The sequence below is a fragment of the Bombina bombina genome, chromosome 10 (genome assembly GCF_027579735.1).
Source record: "Bombina bombina isolate aBomBom1 chromosome 10, aBomBom1.pri, whole genome shotgun sequence".
In the NCBI taxonomy this organism is placed as follows: Eukaryota; Metazoa; Chordata; class Amphibia; order Anura; family Bombinatoridae; genus Bombina; species Bombina bombina.
In genome coordinates, this window is record NC_069508.1 from 133,332,058 (window position 1) to 133,350,673 (window position 18,616).

At 38.8% G+C, this 18,616-nt stretch overlaps 1 protein-coding gene across 1 annotated transcript in view; it reads left to right on the forward strand.

Moving 5' to 3' along the window:
* The window catches only part of PIGK (phosphatidylinositol glycan anchor biosynthesis class K), a 539,029-nt gene that overhangs the window by 169,205 nt on the left and 351,208 nt on the right, over positions 1–18,616 (forward strand). The window contains exon 9 of the mRNA XM_053693337.1: positions 14,973–15,145. Within this exon, the coding sequence (XP_053549312.1) occupies positions 14,973–15,145 (173 nt within the window). The remainder of the gene's footprint in view (positions 1–14,972; positions 15,146–18,616) is intronic.

Consider the following 18,616-nt stretch of genomic DNA (forward strand, 5'->3'; position numbering starts at 1 on the left):
TCTGGCTCAGAGGATCCTACTTCAGAGACGGAAATTGATAAAAATCAACCTTTCTTTTTAAGATTGAATATATTGGTTCTTTATTAAAGGAAGTATTGTTTATTTTGGGTATTGAGGAGTCTAGTCCTCTTGATAACAAGAATAGCAAACGTTTGAATTCTGTTTTTAAAACTTCTGAGGTTGCTCCTGAAGTTTTTCCTATTCCAGATTCTATCTCTCATATGTTTACTAAGGAGTGGACTTAAATTGGTGCTTCTTTTAACCATTCTTTTAGGTTAAAAAAGCTATATCCTTTACCTGTGGCTAATTTAGAGTTTTGGGAAAAAGTCCCTAAGGTTGATGGGGCTATTTCTACTGTTGCCAAAGTACTACTATTCCTATGGAAGATAGTACTTCCTTTAAGGATCCTTTAGATTGGAAGATTCAATCCTATCTTAGAAAAGTATATTTACATACTGGCTATATTCTTAGACCTGTCATTTCTATGGCTGATGTTGCTGCTGCTTTAACTTTTTGGTTGGACAGTTTAGCTCAGCAGTTAAGAGATCCTGAATTGTCTAGCATTGTTCTTTTACTTCAACATGCTAATCATTTCATTTGTGATGCTATATTTGATGTCATTAAGATTGATATTAAATCTGTGTCTTTAGCTATTCTTACTAGAAGAGCTTTATGGCTTAAATCTTGGAATGCTGATATGGTGTCTACATCTAGATTAATATCTTTTATCATTTCAAGGTAGTTATTTATTTGGTTCTCAATTGGATTCTGTTATCTCCACTATCACCGGGGGAAAGGGAGATTTTCTGCCCCAAGATAAGAAATATAAAGGTAAATTTAAAGTTCCCAATCGTTTTAGTTCCTTTCGTCAGAATAGAGAACAAAAGATCTCTCCATCCCCTAAGGCCTCTGGCTCTAATTGGGTACCATCTCTGAATTGGAATAAATCCAAGCCTTATAAAAAAACAAATCCAGCCCCTAAGACTGCATGAAGGTGCGGCCCTCAAACCAGTTAATCTGGTGGGGGGCAGATTAAAATTATTTAAAAACATTTGGACAGTTTCTGTTCAAAATCAGTGAATTCAGAATATTGTTTCTCAGGAGTATCGAATAGGTTTCAGAATAAGACATCCCATGGGAAGATAGACCTCCCATGGGAAGATTATTTCTCATGTTCCAACAAACTCTGTGAAAGCTCAGACTTTTCGGAAATATGTTTCAGACCTATAGCTTTCAGGGGAGATTGTTCCAGTTCCTCTACAGGAGCAGGGTTTGTGTTTTTATTAAAATCTATTCATTGTCCCAAAGAAAGAATATTCGTTCAGACCAATTCTGGATCTGAAATTTTTTAATCGTTTTGTAAGAGTCCCAACTTTCAAGATGGTGACTATAAGGACTATTCTGCCTTTTGTTCAGCAAGGTCATTTCATGTCCACAATAGACTTACTGGACGCTTATCATCACATTCCAATTCATCCAGACCACTATCGTTTTCTGAGATTCTCTTTTCTAGACAAGCATTACCAATTTGTCCCTCTTCCGTTTGGCTTAGCGACAGCTCCTAGAATCTTTTCAAGTGTTCTCGGTGCCCTTCTATCTGTAATCAGAGAGCAGGGTATTGCAGCGTTTCCTTATTTGGACGATATCTTGTTACTAGCTTAATCTTTTCATTTAGCAGAATCTCACATGAAACAACTAGTGTGGTTTCTTCAAAAACATGGTTGGAGGATCAATTTACAAAAGAGTTTCTTGATTCCTCAGACAAGGGTCGCCTTTTTAGGTTTCCAGAAAGATTCAGTGTCCATGACTCTTTCTCTGACAGACAAGAGACGAATGAAGTTAGTTTTAGCTTGTCTAAACCTTCAGTCTTTATCATTCCCTTCAGTGGCTATGTGCATGGATGTTTTAGGTCTCATGACTGCAGCATCAGACGCAATCCGCTTTGCTCGTTTTAATATGAGGCCTCTACAGCTTTGCATGTTTCACCAATGATGCAGGGATTTATACTCGGATGTCACAACTGATACTTAAATCCCAAAACGCAACTCTCTCTGACTTGGTGGATTATTTTTCAAGGGGCCTCATTTGTTCGTCCTTCCTGGACTGATATCACAACATATGTAAGTCTTACAGGTTGGGGAGCTGTCTGGGGGTCTCTGACAGCACAAGGGGTTTGGAACCTCAAGAGGCGAGGTTACCAATCAATATTTTAAAACCCTGTGCTATTTTCAGTGCTCTTCAGGCGTGGTCTCTATTGAAAAGAGAACTTTACATTCATTTTCAAACAGACAATATCACAACAGTGGCATATGTCAATCATCAATGAGGGACTTGCAGTCCTTCAGCAATGAAGCAAGTATCTCAGATATTTTCTTGGGCGGAATCCAACTCTTGTCAAATTTCTGCGGTTCATATCCCAGGTGTAGACAATTGGGAAGCGGATTATCTCAGCTGTCAGACTTTACATCCAGGGAAGTGGTCTTCCCATCAAGATGTGTATTTTCATCTTGTACAGATGTGGGGGCTTCCAGAAATAGATCTGATGGCCTCTCGTCTAAACAAGAAGCTTCCCTAGGTCCAGGGATCCTCAGGCGGAGATGGTGGATGCCTTAGCAATTCCTTGGTTTTACCAACCTGCTTATATTTTTCCGTCTCTGGTTCTTCTTCCAAGGGTAATCTCCAAGATCATAATGAAACAATCTCAGGTGTTTCTGATAACACCACCATGGCCTCACAGGTTTTGGTAAGCGGATCTTGTCCGAATGTCCAGTTTCCAGCCTTAGCCACTTCCTTTAAGGCCAGACCTTCTGTCTTAAAGGACGTTTTTCCATCAGGATCTCAAATCTCTACATTTGAAGGCATGGAAATTAAACGCTTAGTACTTAGTCATAGAGGTTTCTATGACTCAGTCATTAGCATTGTGATACAGGCTCGTAAATCTGTTTCAAGGAAAATTTATCATCTGGTTTGGAAAACCTATATTTTATGGTGTTCCACTCATAATTATTCTTGGCATTCTTTCAGAATTGCTAGGATTTTACAGTTTCTTCAGGATGGTTTGGATAAGGGTTTATCTGCAAATACTTTAAAAGGACAGATTTCTGCTCTTTCTGCCTTATTTCATAGAAAGATTGCTAAACTTCCTGTTAAATCTATTTCTCCTCTTTGGAGTCTCAATTTGGTTTTGAAGATTTTACAGGCTCCTCCTTTTGAGCCTTTGCATTTTCTGGATAATAAATTACTTTCTTGGAAAGTGTTATTTCTTTTGGCTATCTCTTCTGCTAGAAGAGTTTCTGAATTGTCTGCTCTCTCTTGTGAGTCTCCTTATCTGATTTTCCATCAAGATAAAGCTGTTTTGTGGTCTTCATTTAAATTTTTGCCTAAAGTTGTGAATTCTAACAACATCAATAGGGAAATCGTTGTTACTTCTCTGTGTCCTAATCCTAAGAATACTCTTGAAAGTTCTTTACATTCTTTGGATGTAGTAAGAGCTTTGACATATTATGTTGAGGCTCAGGCTTCTAAGGATTTCAGAAATACTTCTAGTCTATTTGTTATTTTTTCTGGCTCCAGGAACGGTCAGAAAGCCTCTGCTATTTCTCTGGCATCTTGGTTGAAACTTTTGGTTCACAAGCTTATTTGGAGGCGGGGCAGTCTCCGCCTAAGAGAATTACAGCTCATTCTACTAGATAAGTTGCCACTTTTTGGGCTTTCAAGAATGAAGCTTCAGTTGATCAAATTTGCAAAGCAGCAACTTGGTCTTCTTTGCATAATTTTACTAAATTTTACAATTTTTATGTGTTTGCTTCTTCGGAAGCAGCCTTTGGTAAAAAAAAGGTTCTTCAGGCAGTTGTCTGTTTGAGTCTAGTGCCTTTGATTTAAGTTTTTTTGAATTTTTTGAATTTTTTAAAAGAAGACGTAATTATTTTTTGGGATTTCATTTCTCAGCGGATTTAGCTGTTTTTATTTTATCTCTCCCTCTCTAGTGACTCTTGGATTTCCACATCTTGGGTATAATCTCCCATACGTCACTAGCTCATGGACTCTTGCCACTTACATGAAAGAAAACATAATTTATGTAAGAGCTTACCTGATAAATTAATTTCTTTCATAGTGGCAAGAGTCCATGAGACCCACCCTATTTTTTGTGGTTATGATATTTTGTATAAAGCATTTTATTTTTTCCACTTCCTCTTTTTGTATGCTTTTTACTCCTTCTTTTACACCTCACTTCTTGGCTACACGTTAAACTAAGGTATGAGTGAGGTGGTAGGTGTATTTATAGGCATTTTGAGGTTTGGCAAACTTTACCCCCTCCTGGTAGGAATGTATATCCCATACGTCACTTGCTCATGCACTCTTGCCACTATGAAAGAAATGAATGTATCAGGTACATTCTTACATAAATTATGTTTTATAACATATCCAAAGTTTGTTTTGGGTAACATGGATAGGCTCTTCTGCTGGAAGCAGGACTTCAGCCGTCCGGTAAGCACAGTAGAGTGGGTGCTTTCAGGTAAGTACAATCTGCCCTCACATAGCCCACAGGCTATTAGTAGATACATACAGGTGTACATCATAGCCAGTGGACCTATTAGGTTATAGCACACTGAGGGTCTGATACCCAAAACCTTTCCTGCATGGAGTGAAATCATGATCTTTGGGATTTTTTTTAGACCTTCTATTATAATGTCGGAGTCTCAGTTTCAAATAAGGAACACTACATAGCAACATAAACATTTCTCAACATACAATTTGTGTTTCTAAACATTTTTTTAAGGGCCTCACCGTACCGATGAGCCTTCTTAGATCATCTCACCCAAGGTTTTGAATAGGCCCTTAGAGAATACTCATTAGTATTAGATGCTAAACGAGTTTTTGAGAGCTCCCACCTTCAAAATAGAGACAGTTCGGACCATCTTGCCTCTTCTTCGACAGGGACAGTACATGACCATGATCAATCTGAAGGAAGCTTATTTTTTCAGGTTTGCTTTTGTAGACAAAAATGTACAGATTGTAGCTCTTCTTTTTGGTTTAAAGATGGCTCCCAGAGTTTTCACAAAGGTTCATGTAGCTCTGTTGACTGTGGTAAGAATTCAAGGATCTTCAGTAGCTTAATACTTGGTCATTTTGATCTAAGCTGCTTTTTTGCATTTGGCGGAATCTCGTACAAACACTCTACTTCAATTTCTTCACAGTCATGTACGGAACATCAATGTTCCAAAGAATTCTTTGATTCCTCAAAAAAAAAGTTATCTTTCTGGAGTTGTCATAGATTTGGTTTCCATGCGTCTCTCTCATGTTCACACAGAACTTGGTATGTGGAGCTGGTTTAGATGTCCAGCTCCATGCCTTAAACTTTGCCACTAAGAAAAGATTTTCTGTCACATTGACCTATCTTCAATCCAGACATTAAAGCTTTTAAATTTGACGGCTTGGAGTTTGAATGCCTTGTTCTAGCCAAAGAATTGTTTCTGATTCAGTCATCAATCACGGAAGCCTGTGACAAGAAAGCTTTATCATGAGATGTGGATTTTTTCTTATTTCCTGTTGTGATTATTACGCATTGGTATAATTTCTGAATTCCAAGGTTTCTTCAGGATGGGTTAGATAAAGGTTCATCGGCTAGGTCAGATTTCTGCACTTTCTGTTTTGTACCATATGAAGCTCGCCAAGTTGCCTAAGGTTTAGGCTTTTGTTTAGACTCTCATTAGGATTTGACCAGTGGTTAAGCGGTGTCTCCTTCTTGGAATGTAAGTTTAGTATTGGAAGCATTGCAGGCTCCAACTGTTGAGCCAATGCATGGTCTGGATATTCAACTTCTGTCATGGTAGGTTTTGTTTCTTTTGGTTATTCCTTCTGCCAGAAGTGTTTCAGAACTTTTTCTTTTGAGGCTCCTTATCTTATTTTTCATCAAGATAAGGCAGTTATCAGGACTCATTTTTTTTACCTAAGGTGATTTCTTCCCAAAACATTAGTCAATAGATTGCTGTTCCTTCCTTGTATCCAGCTCCAAAGAAAACTACGAAATTACTACTATATAATTTGAATGTAGTTAGAGATTTGAAATTTAATCTTCAAGCTACTAAAGACTTCAGGCAATCTTTAATCTTGTTTGTTAATTTCTCAGATAGACGTAAAAGTCAGAAAGTCACAATTTTGCTAAGTTTTATTATTTTTAAGTTTTTGCCTCTTCTGATGCTGCTTTTGGCAGGAAAGTTCTTTAGACTACAGTGTCTAATGATGTGCTTGCTTTTCTTTTTGTCCCACCATTTTTGGTATTACGGACTCCACGGCTTGGGAATTAGTTCCCACATGGTGATGGCTCGTGGACTCTCACCATGCTATAAATAAAAATTAAATTTATGCTTACCAGATAAATTTAATGTATTTCATGGCAGTGAGAGTCTATGGGGCCCACCCTGTTTTTTATATTCTGTTGGAGGCAGTTCTAGCTTGCACCTGATTTAAACTGCTTTGTCCTTTCCTGCTTTTCTGTTCTCCTTTTTCTTGGCTATACTATAAAATTAGATATACAGAGAAGTGGGTGGGATTAAAAGCTCTTTGTATGTTTAGTATTTTTATGCCTTTTTCCTAGGGGACAGGAGTTCAGTCCCACATGTGATGGCTCATGGACTCATACCACCATGAAAGACATTTATTTATTAGGTTGCAAATGTGTGCTCAGTGGAATTTTAAGTTTGAGTAGTAATTAATTACCTAGTAGAGTGTTTAAAAAAATCAGTGCTGGGGCCAGTTTTGCTTAATATTGTCCCCAACAACTGCCTAGCCGTGCACATCCATGTATACCATCCCACAGACTCAAAAAACAAAACTCTGACAACCTTACTCACATTCCTCTTGCATCAAAAGCCACTTCCCCTTTCACTTGTGCACTTTGGAACTCTCGCTCTGTTTGCAACAAACTCACTTCTATACATGACCTCTTTATCTCCCACTCCCTCAACCTTCTGGCCCTAACAGAAACCTGGCTCTCTCCCCTAGACACAGCATCCACTGCTGCTCTGTCACATGGGGGTCTCCACTTCAGCCACACTCCTAGGTCTGGTAATAGACAAGGAGGTGGTGTAGGTATTTTACTTTCCTCTCGTTGCACCTTTCAACAAATACATCCCATCTCTTCCCTCACATTTTCCTCATTTGAAACCCACATGATTCGCTTATTCTCTCCTCTTTCTATACGTGTTGCAGTCATATACCGTCCTCCTGGCTCCTCAACTCAATTTCTAGATCACTTGGCTGCCTGGCTACCTTGTTTCCTTTCCTCAGACACCCCTTCCCTCATTCTTGGTGACTTCAACATCCCTCTTGGCAATCCCACTGCCTCCTCTGCAAAACAACTTCTGCAACTCACTTCCTCTTTCGGTTTGTCACAATGGACTGATTCTACCACTCACAAAGATGGTCAGTCCCTTGACCTGATCTTTAGCTATCGATGTACCCTCTCAAACTTCACAATCTCCCCCTTTTCTCTTTCTGACCACCATCTCCTTACTTGCAATATATCATCCCTCCCTACAACTCTCCCTCCTTCTGCTCCTCACACTAAACTTCACAGAAGCATTATGTCATTAGATCAACAACAGCTTTCTAATTCCCTCAAACCTCTCCTCTCATCCTTCTCCTCCTTTTCCTGCCCTGACCAATCTATCTGCCACTATAATTCCACCCTTACATCTGTCCTTGACAATCTCGCCCCTCTTACCATAGCTCGGAAATCAAACACTCATCCTCAGCCTTGGCATACTCCTCTGACACAATACCTACACAGATGTTCCCGTACTGCTCAGCGGCACTGGAGAAAATCGAGGAGTTCAGCTGATTTTCAACGTTACAAATTTATCTTGAACTCCTACTACTCTGCCCTTAATTTCCATAAGCAACACTACTTCTCTACTCTTATCTCTAATCTTTCTTCAAACCCAAAAACGTTTGTTCTCCACTTTCAATACTCTTCTCCGCCCTCCCCCACCTCCTAATACATCTTCTCTGTCAGCTCAAGACTTTGCCAACCACTTCAATAACAAAACCGACTCCATCAGAAATGAAATCGTCTCTCAACATAATTCCATTCTCTCACCCCCTCAAATGCTCTCAATCAACCACAACCCACATAACCTTAAACTTACCTCATTCTCCCCTGTTACTGAGGAAGAAGTTTCGGCACTTATACTGCGCTCTCACCTCACTACCTGTCCCCTTGACCCTATCCCCTCACAGCTACTCCCCTCCCTCTCTGCCACCCTTACCCCTATACTCACACACACTTTCAACCTCTCCCTCAGCACCGGTATATTTCCCTTATCGCTGAAACATGCACTGGTCACACCTATCCTCAAAAAACCTTCCCTTGATCCTACCTCCCCATCCAACTACCGCCCTATTTCCCTCCTTCCTCTTGCATCAAAGCTTCTCGAAAAACTAGCTTATGCACGCCTATCCCATTTCCTTACAATAAACTCCCTCCTTGACCCATTGCAATCTGGATTTCGTCCCATCACTCCACAGAGATAGCAATTGTTAAGGTTACCAACGACCTACTTACAGCAAAATCAAAAGGCCACTTCTCTCTGCTTATCCTCCTTGATCTGTCCTTAGCCTTTGACACTGTTGACCACCCTCTTTTGCTCCAAACCCTCCAATCCTTCGGCATATGTGACACAGCCCTCGTGTGGCTCTCTTCCTACCTGTCAAACCGTACCTTTAATGTAGCCTTCTCTGGGGCTCCTCTGCCGAGTACCGCAAGGCTCTGTCCTCGGTCCCCTTCTCTTCTCAATCTACACGTCATCACTAGGTTCCCTAATAAAGTCCCACGGTTTACAATATCATTTGTATGCCGATGACACCCAAATCTACTTCTCTGCACCAGACCTTTCTCCTTCCTTGCTAACCCGTGTCACTAATTGTCTTTCTCACATCTCCAACTGGATGTCCTCTCACTACCTCAAGCTAAATCTCTCCAAAACTGAGCTCCTTATTTTCCCCCCTTCTTCTAAACTCTCCACCCCCAGTCTCTCTATAACTGTCGACAACTCCATCATTACCCCTACCCCGCATGCCCGTTGTCTCGGGGTCACATTTGACTCAGATCTTTCTTTCACTCCTCACATTCAGTCATTGGCTAAAGCCTGCCGCTTCCACCTTAAAAACATCTCTACAATTAGACACTTCCTTACACAAGACACAACTAAGATTTTAATCCACTCTCTCATTCTCTCCCGCCTCGATTACTGAAACTCTGTCCTCTCTGGTCTCCCCACCTGACGCCTAGCTCCTTTACAATCCATAATGAATGCCTCTGCCAGACTCATCTTCCTTGCATGTCGCTCTTCATCTGCTGCACCTCTCTGCCAATCCCTTCACTGGCTTCCTCTTGCCTCTAGGATCAAACACAAAATTCTCATTCTGACATACAAAGCCCTCAACTGCGCTGCTCCCCCCTATATCTCAGACCTTGTCTCCAGATACTCTCCCTCCCGTCTCCTTCGCTCTGCTCATGACCTCCTACTCTCCTCCTCTCTTGTCACCTCATCACACTCCCGTTTACAGGACTTCTCCAGACTGGCTCCCATCTTGTGGAACTCTCTGCCTCACTCCACAAGACTCTCTTCTAGTTTTAAAAGCTTCAAGTGCTCCCTAAAGACTCTACTGTTCAGGGATGCATACAACCTACACTAACCTTTCCTAATACCAGTTCCTCTCCTCCATTCCATCCCCTGAACCCCCTTGAGAGTCCAGCTGTTTGTTGATCACCTTCTTAAGAGCTGACTACAACAGTGCAACTCTTGGCAGGGCCCTCTACCCATTTGATCCCTATAATTGTTTTGTTATACTCCGCCTTTGTTTATAGCGCTGCAGAATCTGTTGGCGCTCTACAAATAACCGATAATAAAAAATAATAATAATAATAATAAATTATCATATGAAAAGAAAATGTGAAAGTGAAAAGTATGTGATGTGATATAAAGTAACATGGATTAGAATAGTATTTATTTGTAAATAAGTTATCACAGTTAGAATGGCCCATGGTAATCTTTAAACTTAATTTATTGTAGGAATAAAAGATAAATAATAAGTTTAAGTTATAGCTGATTCTTTAAAAAACCAAAGCAGTACAACAAAGACAGCTGGCAGCTTTATTATGTTGCTCAAATAAATAATATAAAAGAGGTATAAAGGGACACGAAAGTCAAATTTAAACTTTAAGTTCATGGATAGCATACAGTGTTGAGACTTATTTTAAATGTACTTCTGTTATCAAATGTACTTCATTCTATAGGTATCCTCTGTTGAAAAGCATACCTAAGTAGGCTCAGTAGCAGCAATTCACTACTGGTAGCTGGCTGCTGATTGGTGTTTACACACATATGCATCTTGTCATTGGACACCAGATATTTTCAGCTAGCTCCCAGTAGTACATTGCTGCTCTGGAGGGAACTTTAATTATGTGTTTTACCCATTTGCAGAGGATAAACATTTATTTATATACAAGCGATAATGCAATAACAAAATGCTGTTATACATTAGAGCAGTGATCTCAAAGTACCAGCCCTGGTTCCATATGCGGCCCTCAATATAGTTTAATCTGGCCCTCCCTTATTTATTAGATAAAATATTAATTTGGCCTATTCAAATTTTTTTTAGGTTTGTAAGAGGTGTAAGAAGTTGATGTTCTATATAGGCACTATCCAGCTCCAGAGCTCTTTTGGAGAAGAACACTTGGCCAGTGGCCCACCGAATACAATGAGCTTGATACCCCTGCATTAGAGCATTGTTTTTAATAAAGATTTTATGTCACAAACCAAAGAAAGATATTAATGAAGTTTACCGTCTATTTAAAAACAAAGAACTGTAAAAAGAAATAATATATAGTCAGATGTAAAGTACTTAGTGAATATGGTGAACTATGAGAAAACTTGAAGCGCTCCCATTAAACAGAACATTCAGTAAATGCTGCAAAGGACTTCACACTTCACTTAAAGGGACAGGAAACTACTTTTAACAAATTTGCTTAAAGTGAATGTCAATTTAGATGAATCAGTGCCCGGTTTTTAATAATAACAAGGGCACTTTAATTCATCAAAATTTACATTTCTTCAAATACTTACCAGTTAATCCTGACAGCCGCTGCAGCGCTTCCTCCGCCCGTCGCAAGCCCTCTTTGCGGGTCCAAAATGATTAATCCGGCTTCCTCCAATCACGGCCTTGCCTCAGGTCATGATTCCCCCGGGGGGATTGGAGGAAGCTGGATTAGTCATTTCTGACGTATGAGGAGGCTTCTGACGGCCGGGGAATCGCTGGAGCAGCTGTGAAGATTAAAAGATAAGTATTTGAAGAAAACGAGTGAAATGTCAATTTTGATGAATTAAAGTGCCCTTGTTTTTAATAGGATTTTTAAAAACCCGGGAACCGATTCATCTAAATTGACATTCACTTTAATTATATTGTTATCCTTTGCTAAAGGAACAGCATTGCTATACTGGCAGCTAGCTGAACAATCACAATTTAGTGTAGGATATGTGGGTATTCATTTTCAACAAGGGATACCAACAGAATGAAGTACATTTAAAAATAGAAGTGAATGTAAAAGTCTCTTAAAATTGAATGCTCTAACTGAATCATGCAAGTTTGATTTTGATTTTCCTATCCCTTTAAATGTGTTAGCCTTTTTGTAAACATATTTTGCATTAGTCATTCCAGGCTACTGTCCCTTTAACTTGTACTAGAGTTTTAAAAAGAAATGTTTCAAATGATGATTTAAATCTACACGTTATTTATTTTTGCTGCCTGAATAGTTCATCTACTGTTCTCAGCAGAGATAAACGCAGGAGAATGCAAGTGAATGTTTATTAGTGCAGATAAAAAGGAATAAATAAACTACGTTTAGCAGTTGGCCTTTTGAAAGTGTCCGGAAAGAAGCAGTTAGCGAATGCACCCATGGGTTTTGCATTTTGACTCCTGTAGGGCAGTGGTTGGTATTTATTCCTTTGTAGTATTCAAAGTTATTTTTACGTTATCATTTCATTGAATTCTTCCAAATGATCTGATGTAAGTTAAGTACTTATGTGTTACAACTGGCATAATTCAACAGAAGAGTATTTTATATAAATGTGTGTTTATTGTATTCTAAACATTTTTTAAGATTATTATTTTACTTACTGAAGAGCACACAAAATCATATGTTATTATGTATCTGATTTAACTCCTTGGTACCTGAGCAAGCTGCAATTTTGTTGTAGTATTTGGAATATATCATTTTTCATGATGCTTAACCATATCTAAACCTTAAAGTGATTGTAAACGTTAATGAATTAAAGCCCAGTATCAAAAAATAATCTTAAAATAGGGGCACTTTAAAGGGACAGTTTGCACCAAAATTATTGTTGTTTAAAAATATAGATAATCCCTTTATTACTCATTCCCCAGTTTTGCATAACCAACACAGTTATATTAATATACTTTTTACCTCTGGGATTACCTTGTATATATGCCCCTGCAAACTGCTCCCTTATTTAATTTCTTTTGACAAACTTGCATTTTACAAAAATGCAACAAATGTTGCAAACAAGAAACAGAGTCCCACTCTTGTTAATAACTGATAAGGAAAAATTCAATATGTAACATTTGCATAAGGTTCATACATACTAAATAACTTTATTGAATAATGTTACAAATCCAGGCAGACGCGCATTTCACAAACACTTCCTCAGAGGGGTACGCGCCTGACGAAAGTAGAGCAAGTTAAAGGAAACTAGCCCCGCCTCTTCACCATTGATTGGATCCAATGTAGACATAAGTCTAATATGTATGCATCCGTTGTATGTTAATCACAGTAAGACAGCCAATTGGAGTCGTCATGGTGTCATTGGTTGTATCGTCCATTCAGATCAGACTTGTACAGCTGATCGCCAAAACATACACATTGTGTATGCTTCAGATATATGATACGATTGAGATATGAATGATTGCTATTCCTAGTTATGCAGAGCAAATGTTAATGCGGTTATTAAGAAAACATATGTTATATTGATCCATCCAAGAGCTTATTCTTTTTTATAGTGAGGATTACCACCCTCATAATTCTGTATAGTGAGGGTGGTAATCCCGATAGAAATACTTGACCACCCTCACTATACAGAATTATGATGTTCATTTTCTGTTACTCGGACCTGACACTGTAACCCCAATTCAATCATATACGTTTGCGATATATACGTCTATATATTTTCATTTTGGATGATAACTGTGACAACATTCATTCATTCCTACAATGCATTTATTCAGATTTACAAGAGATCCAGTATACTAATAGCTTTTCTCTGTATATTCAGGCATAAATAGTGGATATAAACTGCAGTTATGCACATAACATACATGTATTATTATGAAGATACATCACAATAAAGTGAAGCTAATAATGTAATGAATATGCATATAAAGAATAAGCTCTTGGATGGATCAATATAATATATGTTTCCTTAATAACCACATTAACATTTGCTCTGCATATCTAGGGATAGCAATCATCCATATCTCAATCGCATCATATATCCGAAGCATACACAACGTGTATGTTTTGTCGATCAGCTCTACAAACAATCCTCCAATTACAAGGGTTGTTTACAATGCAAGTCTGATCTGAATGGATGATACAAGCAATGACGCCATGATGACTCCAATTGGCTGTCTTACTGTGATTGACATTAGAGTTATGTCTATATCGGATCCAATCAATGGCGAAGAGGCGGGGCTAGTTTTCCTTTAACTTGCTCCACTTTTGGCAGGCGCGTACCCCTCTGAGGAAGGGTTTGTGAAACGCGCGTTAGGGGCACTTTCACCGTGGGTATAGTCCCTCCTTTTTAATAGCTTTCCAGGATGGCTTTATCCTTATAACAGTTGACAGTGTTTCTACATTCTTGGTACTTTAGAGGACAAGCAATTTATACTTACTACACCGGTCATTCTATTTGAATCTGATTGTGGACTACCCCATCCTGGGTTCAAGCCAAATTTGATCTGTGTGTACATAGTGTACATAGTCTGCCTGGATTTGTAACATTATTCAGTAAAGTTATTTAGTATGTATGTACAAATGTTACATATTTATTTTTTCCTTATAATTTATTAACAAGAGTGAGGATCTGTTTCTTGTTTGCAACATTTGTTGCATTTTTGTAAAAAATGATTACAATTTAGCCTCTTTCTCTTGTGTTCAACAGCTAAACCTATTACTGCTTCACAAAATAGCTGACTGAATATTATTACTTGGTTCAAAATTCACCTATCCCTCTACCCTTGTTGTGCTAAACAGACTTGCATTTTAGCCAATCAGTGCTGACTCCTAGGTAACTCCATGTGTGTGAGCACAATGTTATCTATATGACACACATGAACTTACACCCTCTAGTGGTGAAAAACTGGCAAAATGCATTCAGATAAGCGGAAGCCTTCATGGTCTAAGCAATTATTATATGAACCTCCTAGGTTTAGCTTTCAACTAAGAATACCAAGACAACAAAGCAAAATTGGTGTTAAAAGTAAATTGAAAAGTTGTTTAAAATTACATGCCCTATCTGAATCATTAAAGTTTATTTTGTACTTGACTGTCCCTTTTAATTCATTAAAGTTTACAAAGAGGTTTATTTTTTAAAATACTTACCTTTGCGTTATGGTAAACATAACGCAGATCCTCCGCCCACATCTCCTGCTTTCTTTAGCAGATCGATGATGAATCCGGCTCCCTCCAATCGTTGCGTGTCTCCTTTGGCGTCCAGCTCGTGGGGCATGCAACAAATGGAGGAAGCTGGATTAGTCTGTAACTTTATGCACTTGGATCATCTGTTTCTTTGCATCTCCTTGTCATTGTTTTTGCGAAGTTACTTCTGTTTTGTTATGTGTTCATATATACATGTTGCAGGATCATATATATTTAAGCAGATTTTCCTCTTCAGTTTCAGGTATGTCCCAAGAGCTTGTGCGTTTCTACCCCAGGTCACAGGACTGACCTTTTCCAGAGAGAACCCCACACCGTCCTCATAACAGACTTCTTTGGGAGCGTGAGGAAAGTGGAACCTACTAAAAAAACAGTTTCTTTGAAAACACCCCTTGATCAATCAGAACAAAGGTATGTTTTTGTGACAAAAATGACATAATGCAGGAATAATTAGAATATTGTTCATAAATTAGAAGTGAAACTACAATTTATTAAAGGAACATTAAACACTTTGTAATTACAAGACTTTTCTGTTGCCTTGCAGTAGATTAACATATCAGCAAAGTGAGAATGTTTTAGAACAGGTTAATACCTTGTCTTCTGCAATTGTTTTTCAATTATCAAACTCCACCTACCACTTTCCTTTTTGGAGGAGCCAATCCCAACTTTTTTTTTCTGGATTAGACAAGTCTAGCCCCTTTCATTTTGTTAATTAAACCTGTATTGTTTTGTAGTTTATCTGATAACCTCTGCTGAGGTCAATTATGGACAGATATGTGGCAGGGTTAGATTATGAAGTCTGCAGTGTGCAGTTCTCAGAATTGGAAAACTCTTAATTTTCAGTGTTTAGATACAGGTAAAGGGGACAAAATAAATTAATGAAATTATACTGCAAAGTTGTTTTACTATGCATTATTACATTTTATATTACAATCTCAAAGTGGTTGCTGACCCTTTAATATACAGTAAACCAGTAACATTAATTGTAAGAACACGCCATAATAAAATACAGTGTTCTCCCCTGGACCTTTTTAGCGGGTGCACCACCCAACTGATTTTACTTACCACACGGCTAAAATTTTATCCAATATTAAGCTAAAATTAGTTAATATTAAAAATGTTGAATTTGTATTGCACAAATTATTATTAAATACATTCATATTAAATTATGCAATCAATTTGTGGTTTGAATAGCAGAAAATTATATCATATTAGAAAATATTACACTGCCCCCACCAGGCCACTTCATAATGCCACCCGGCTACTTCATAATGCCACACGGCTACTACATAATGCTACCCAACCACTTCATAATGCCACCCGGCTACTACATAATGCCACACGGCTACTACATAATGCTACCCAACCACTTCATAATGCCACCCGGCTACTTCATAATGCCAACTGGCTACTTCATAATGCTACCCGACCACTTCATAATGCCACATGGCAACTACATAATGCCACACGGCTACTACATAATGCTACCCAACCACTTCATAATGCCACCCGGCTACTTCATAATGCCACCCGGGTACTTCATAATGCTACCCGACCACTTCATAATGCCACCCGACTACTTCATAATGCTACCCGACCACTTCATAATGCTACCCGACCACTTCATAATGCTACCCGACCACTTCATAATGCCACCCGACTACTTCATAATGCTACCCAACCACTTCATAATGCTACCCGACCACTTCATAATGCTACCCGACCACTTCATAATGCTACCCGACCACTTCATAATGCTACCCGACCACTTCATAATGCTACCCGACCACTTCATAATGCCACCCGACTACTTCATAATACCACCCGGGTACTTCAAAATGCTACCCGACCACTTCATAATGCTACCCGACCACTTCATAATGCCACCTGGCTACTTCATAATGCTACCCAACCACTTCATAATGCTACCCGGCTACTTCATAATGCCATCCGGCTACTTCATAATGCTACCCGACCACTTCATAATGCTACCCGGCTACTTCATAATGCCATCCGGCTACTTCATAATGCTACCCGACCACTTCATAATGCTACCCGACCACTTCATAATGCTACCCGGCTACTTCATAATGCCATCCGGCTACTTCATAATGCTACCCGACCACTTCATAATGCTACCCGGCTACTTCATAATGCCACCTGGCTACTTCATAATGCTACCCAACCACTTCATAATGCTACCCGGCTACTTCATAATGCCATCCGGCTACTTCATAATGCTACCCGACCACTTCATAATGCTACCCGGCTACTTCATAATGCCATCCGGCTACTTCATAATGCTACCCGACCACTTCATAATGCTACCCGACCACTTCATAATGCTACCCGACCACTTCATAATGCTACCCGGCTACTTCATAATGCCATCCGGCTACTTCATAATGCTACCCGACCACTTCATAATGCTACCCGGCTACTTCATAATGCTACCCAACCACTTCATAATGCTACCCGGCTACTTCATAATGCTACCCAACCACTTCATAATGCTACCCGGCTACTTCATAATGCCATCCGGCTACTTCATAATGCTACCCGACCACTTCATAATGCTACCCGGCTACTTCATAATGCCATCCGGCTACTTCATAATGCTACCCGACCACTTCATAATGCTACCCGACCACTTCATAATGCTACCCGGCTACTTCATAATGCCATCCGGCTACTTCATAATGCTACCCGACCACTTCATAATGCTACCCGGCTACTTCATAATGCTACCCAACCACTTCATAATGCTACCCGGCTACTTCATAATGCTACCCGACCACTTCATAATGCCATCCAACTACTTCATAATGCCATCCGGCTACTTCATAATGCCATCCGGCTACTTCATAATGCCATCCGGCTACTTCATAATGACAACTCTATAACATTTTTTGTTAATTATACATTTTAACTTGGCCAAAGCACAAATTAATTGCATATTTTAACATACATTGATTTAACGATAATTTGTGCACCAAACATTACCATAATTTAATATTGGCTAATTTTAGCTTAAAGGGATATAAAAACCAAAAATATTCCCTTGTAATTCAGAGCATACCATTTTACAAAAAAAAGTTTCTAATTCATTTCTGTTATCAAATTTGCTTTGTTCCCATGATATCCTGTGTTAGAGATACCTAGGTAGGCCCCTGAAGCACTACATGACAGGAAATAGTGCTTCAGATGCCTACCTAGTGCTTTTGCAAATGGATAACATTTTTGCAAAACCGCTGCTGTATAGTGCTCCAGAAATGGTCCGACTCCTAATCATAAGTCCCTGCTTTTCAACAAAAGATACCAAGAGAAAGAAGAAAATTTGATAATAGACGTAAATTAGAAAGTTGTTTAGAATCTCATTCTCTATCAGAACTCCAAAGAAAAATTTGGGGTTTCATATCCCTTTAATATTGGCTAAAATTTTAGCCGGATGGTCAATAAAATAGTCTCCTCGTGGGCTGGGATTCTGCCTCTTGAATCTCCTTTACAATGTGTTGTCTTATATTATATAACTATAATTCTGCTCTTCAACATTTGTGTTCATTATTAAATTTGTGTTCATTATTAAATTTGTTCTGTACCATATTGATGGATAAAATTAATTTATTCAGAATCAGCAACTGTAAAACCATATAACAAAAAATTATAAAACGTGTTTAACTGGTATGGTCTTGTGGGGGGATATATTGAGATATCCCATATGGTCATACTAATATTTAAGAGTTAATAAGAAATCCTTTAGGCCGTTTATTTTCTCACATACATAAATTGCCATTTGGGCCTCTTAAAGGGATACTAAACCCAATTTTTTTCTTTCATGATTCAGATAGAGCATGAGATTTTAAGCAACTTTCTAATTTACTC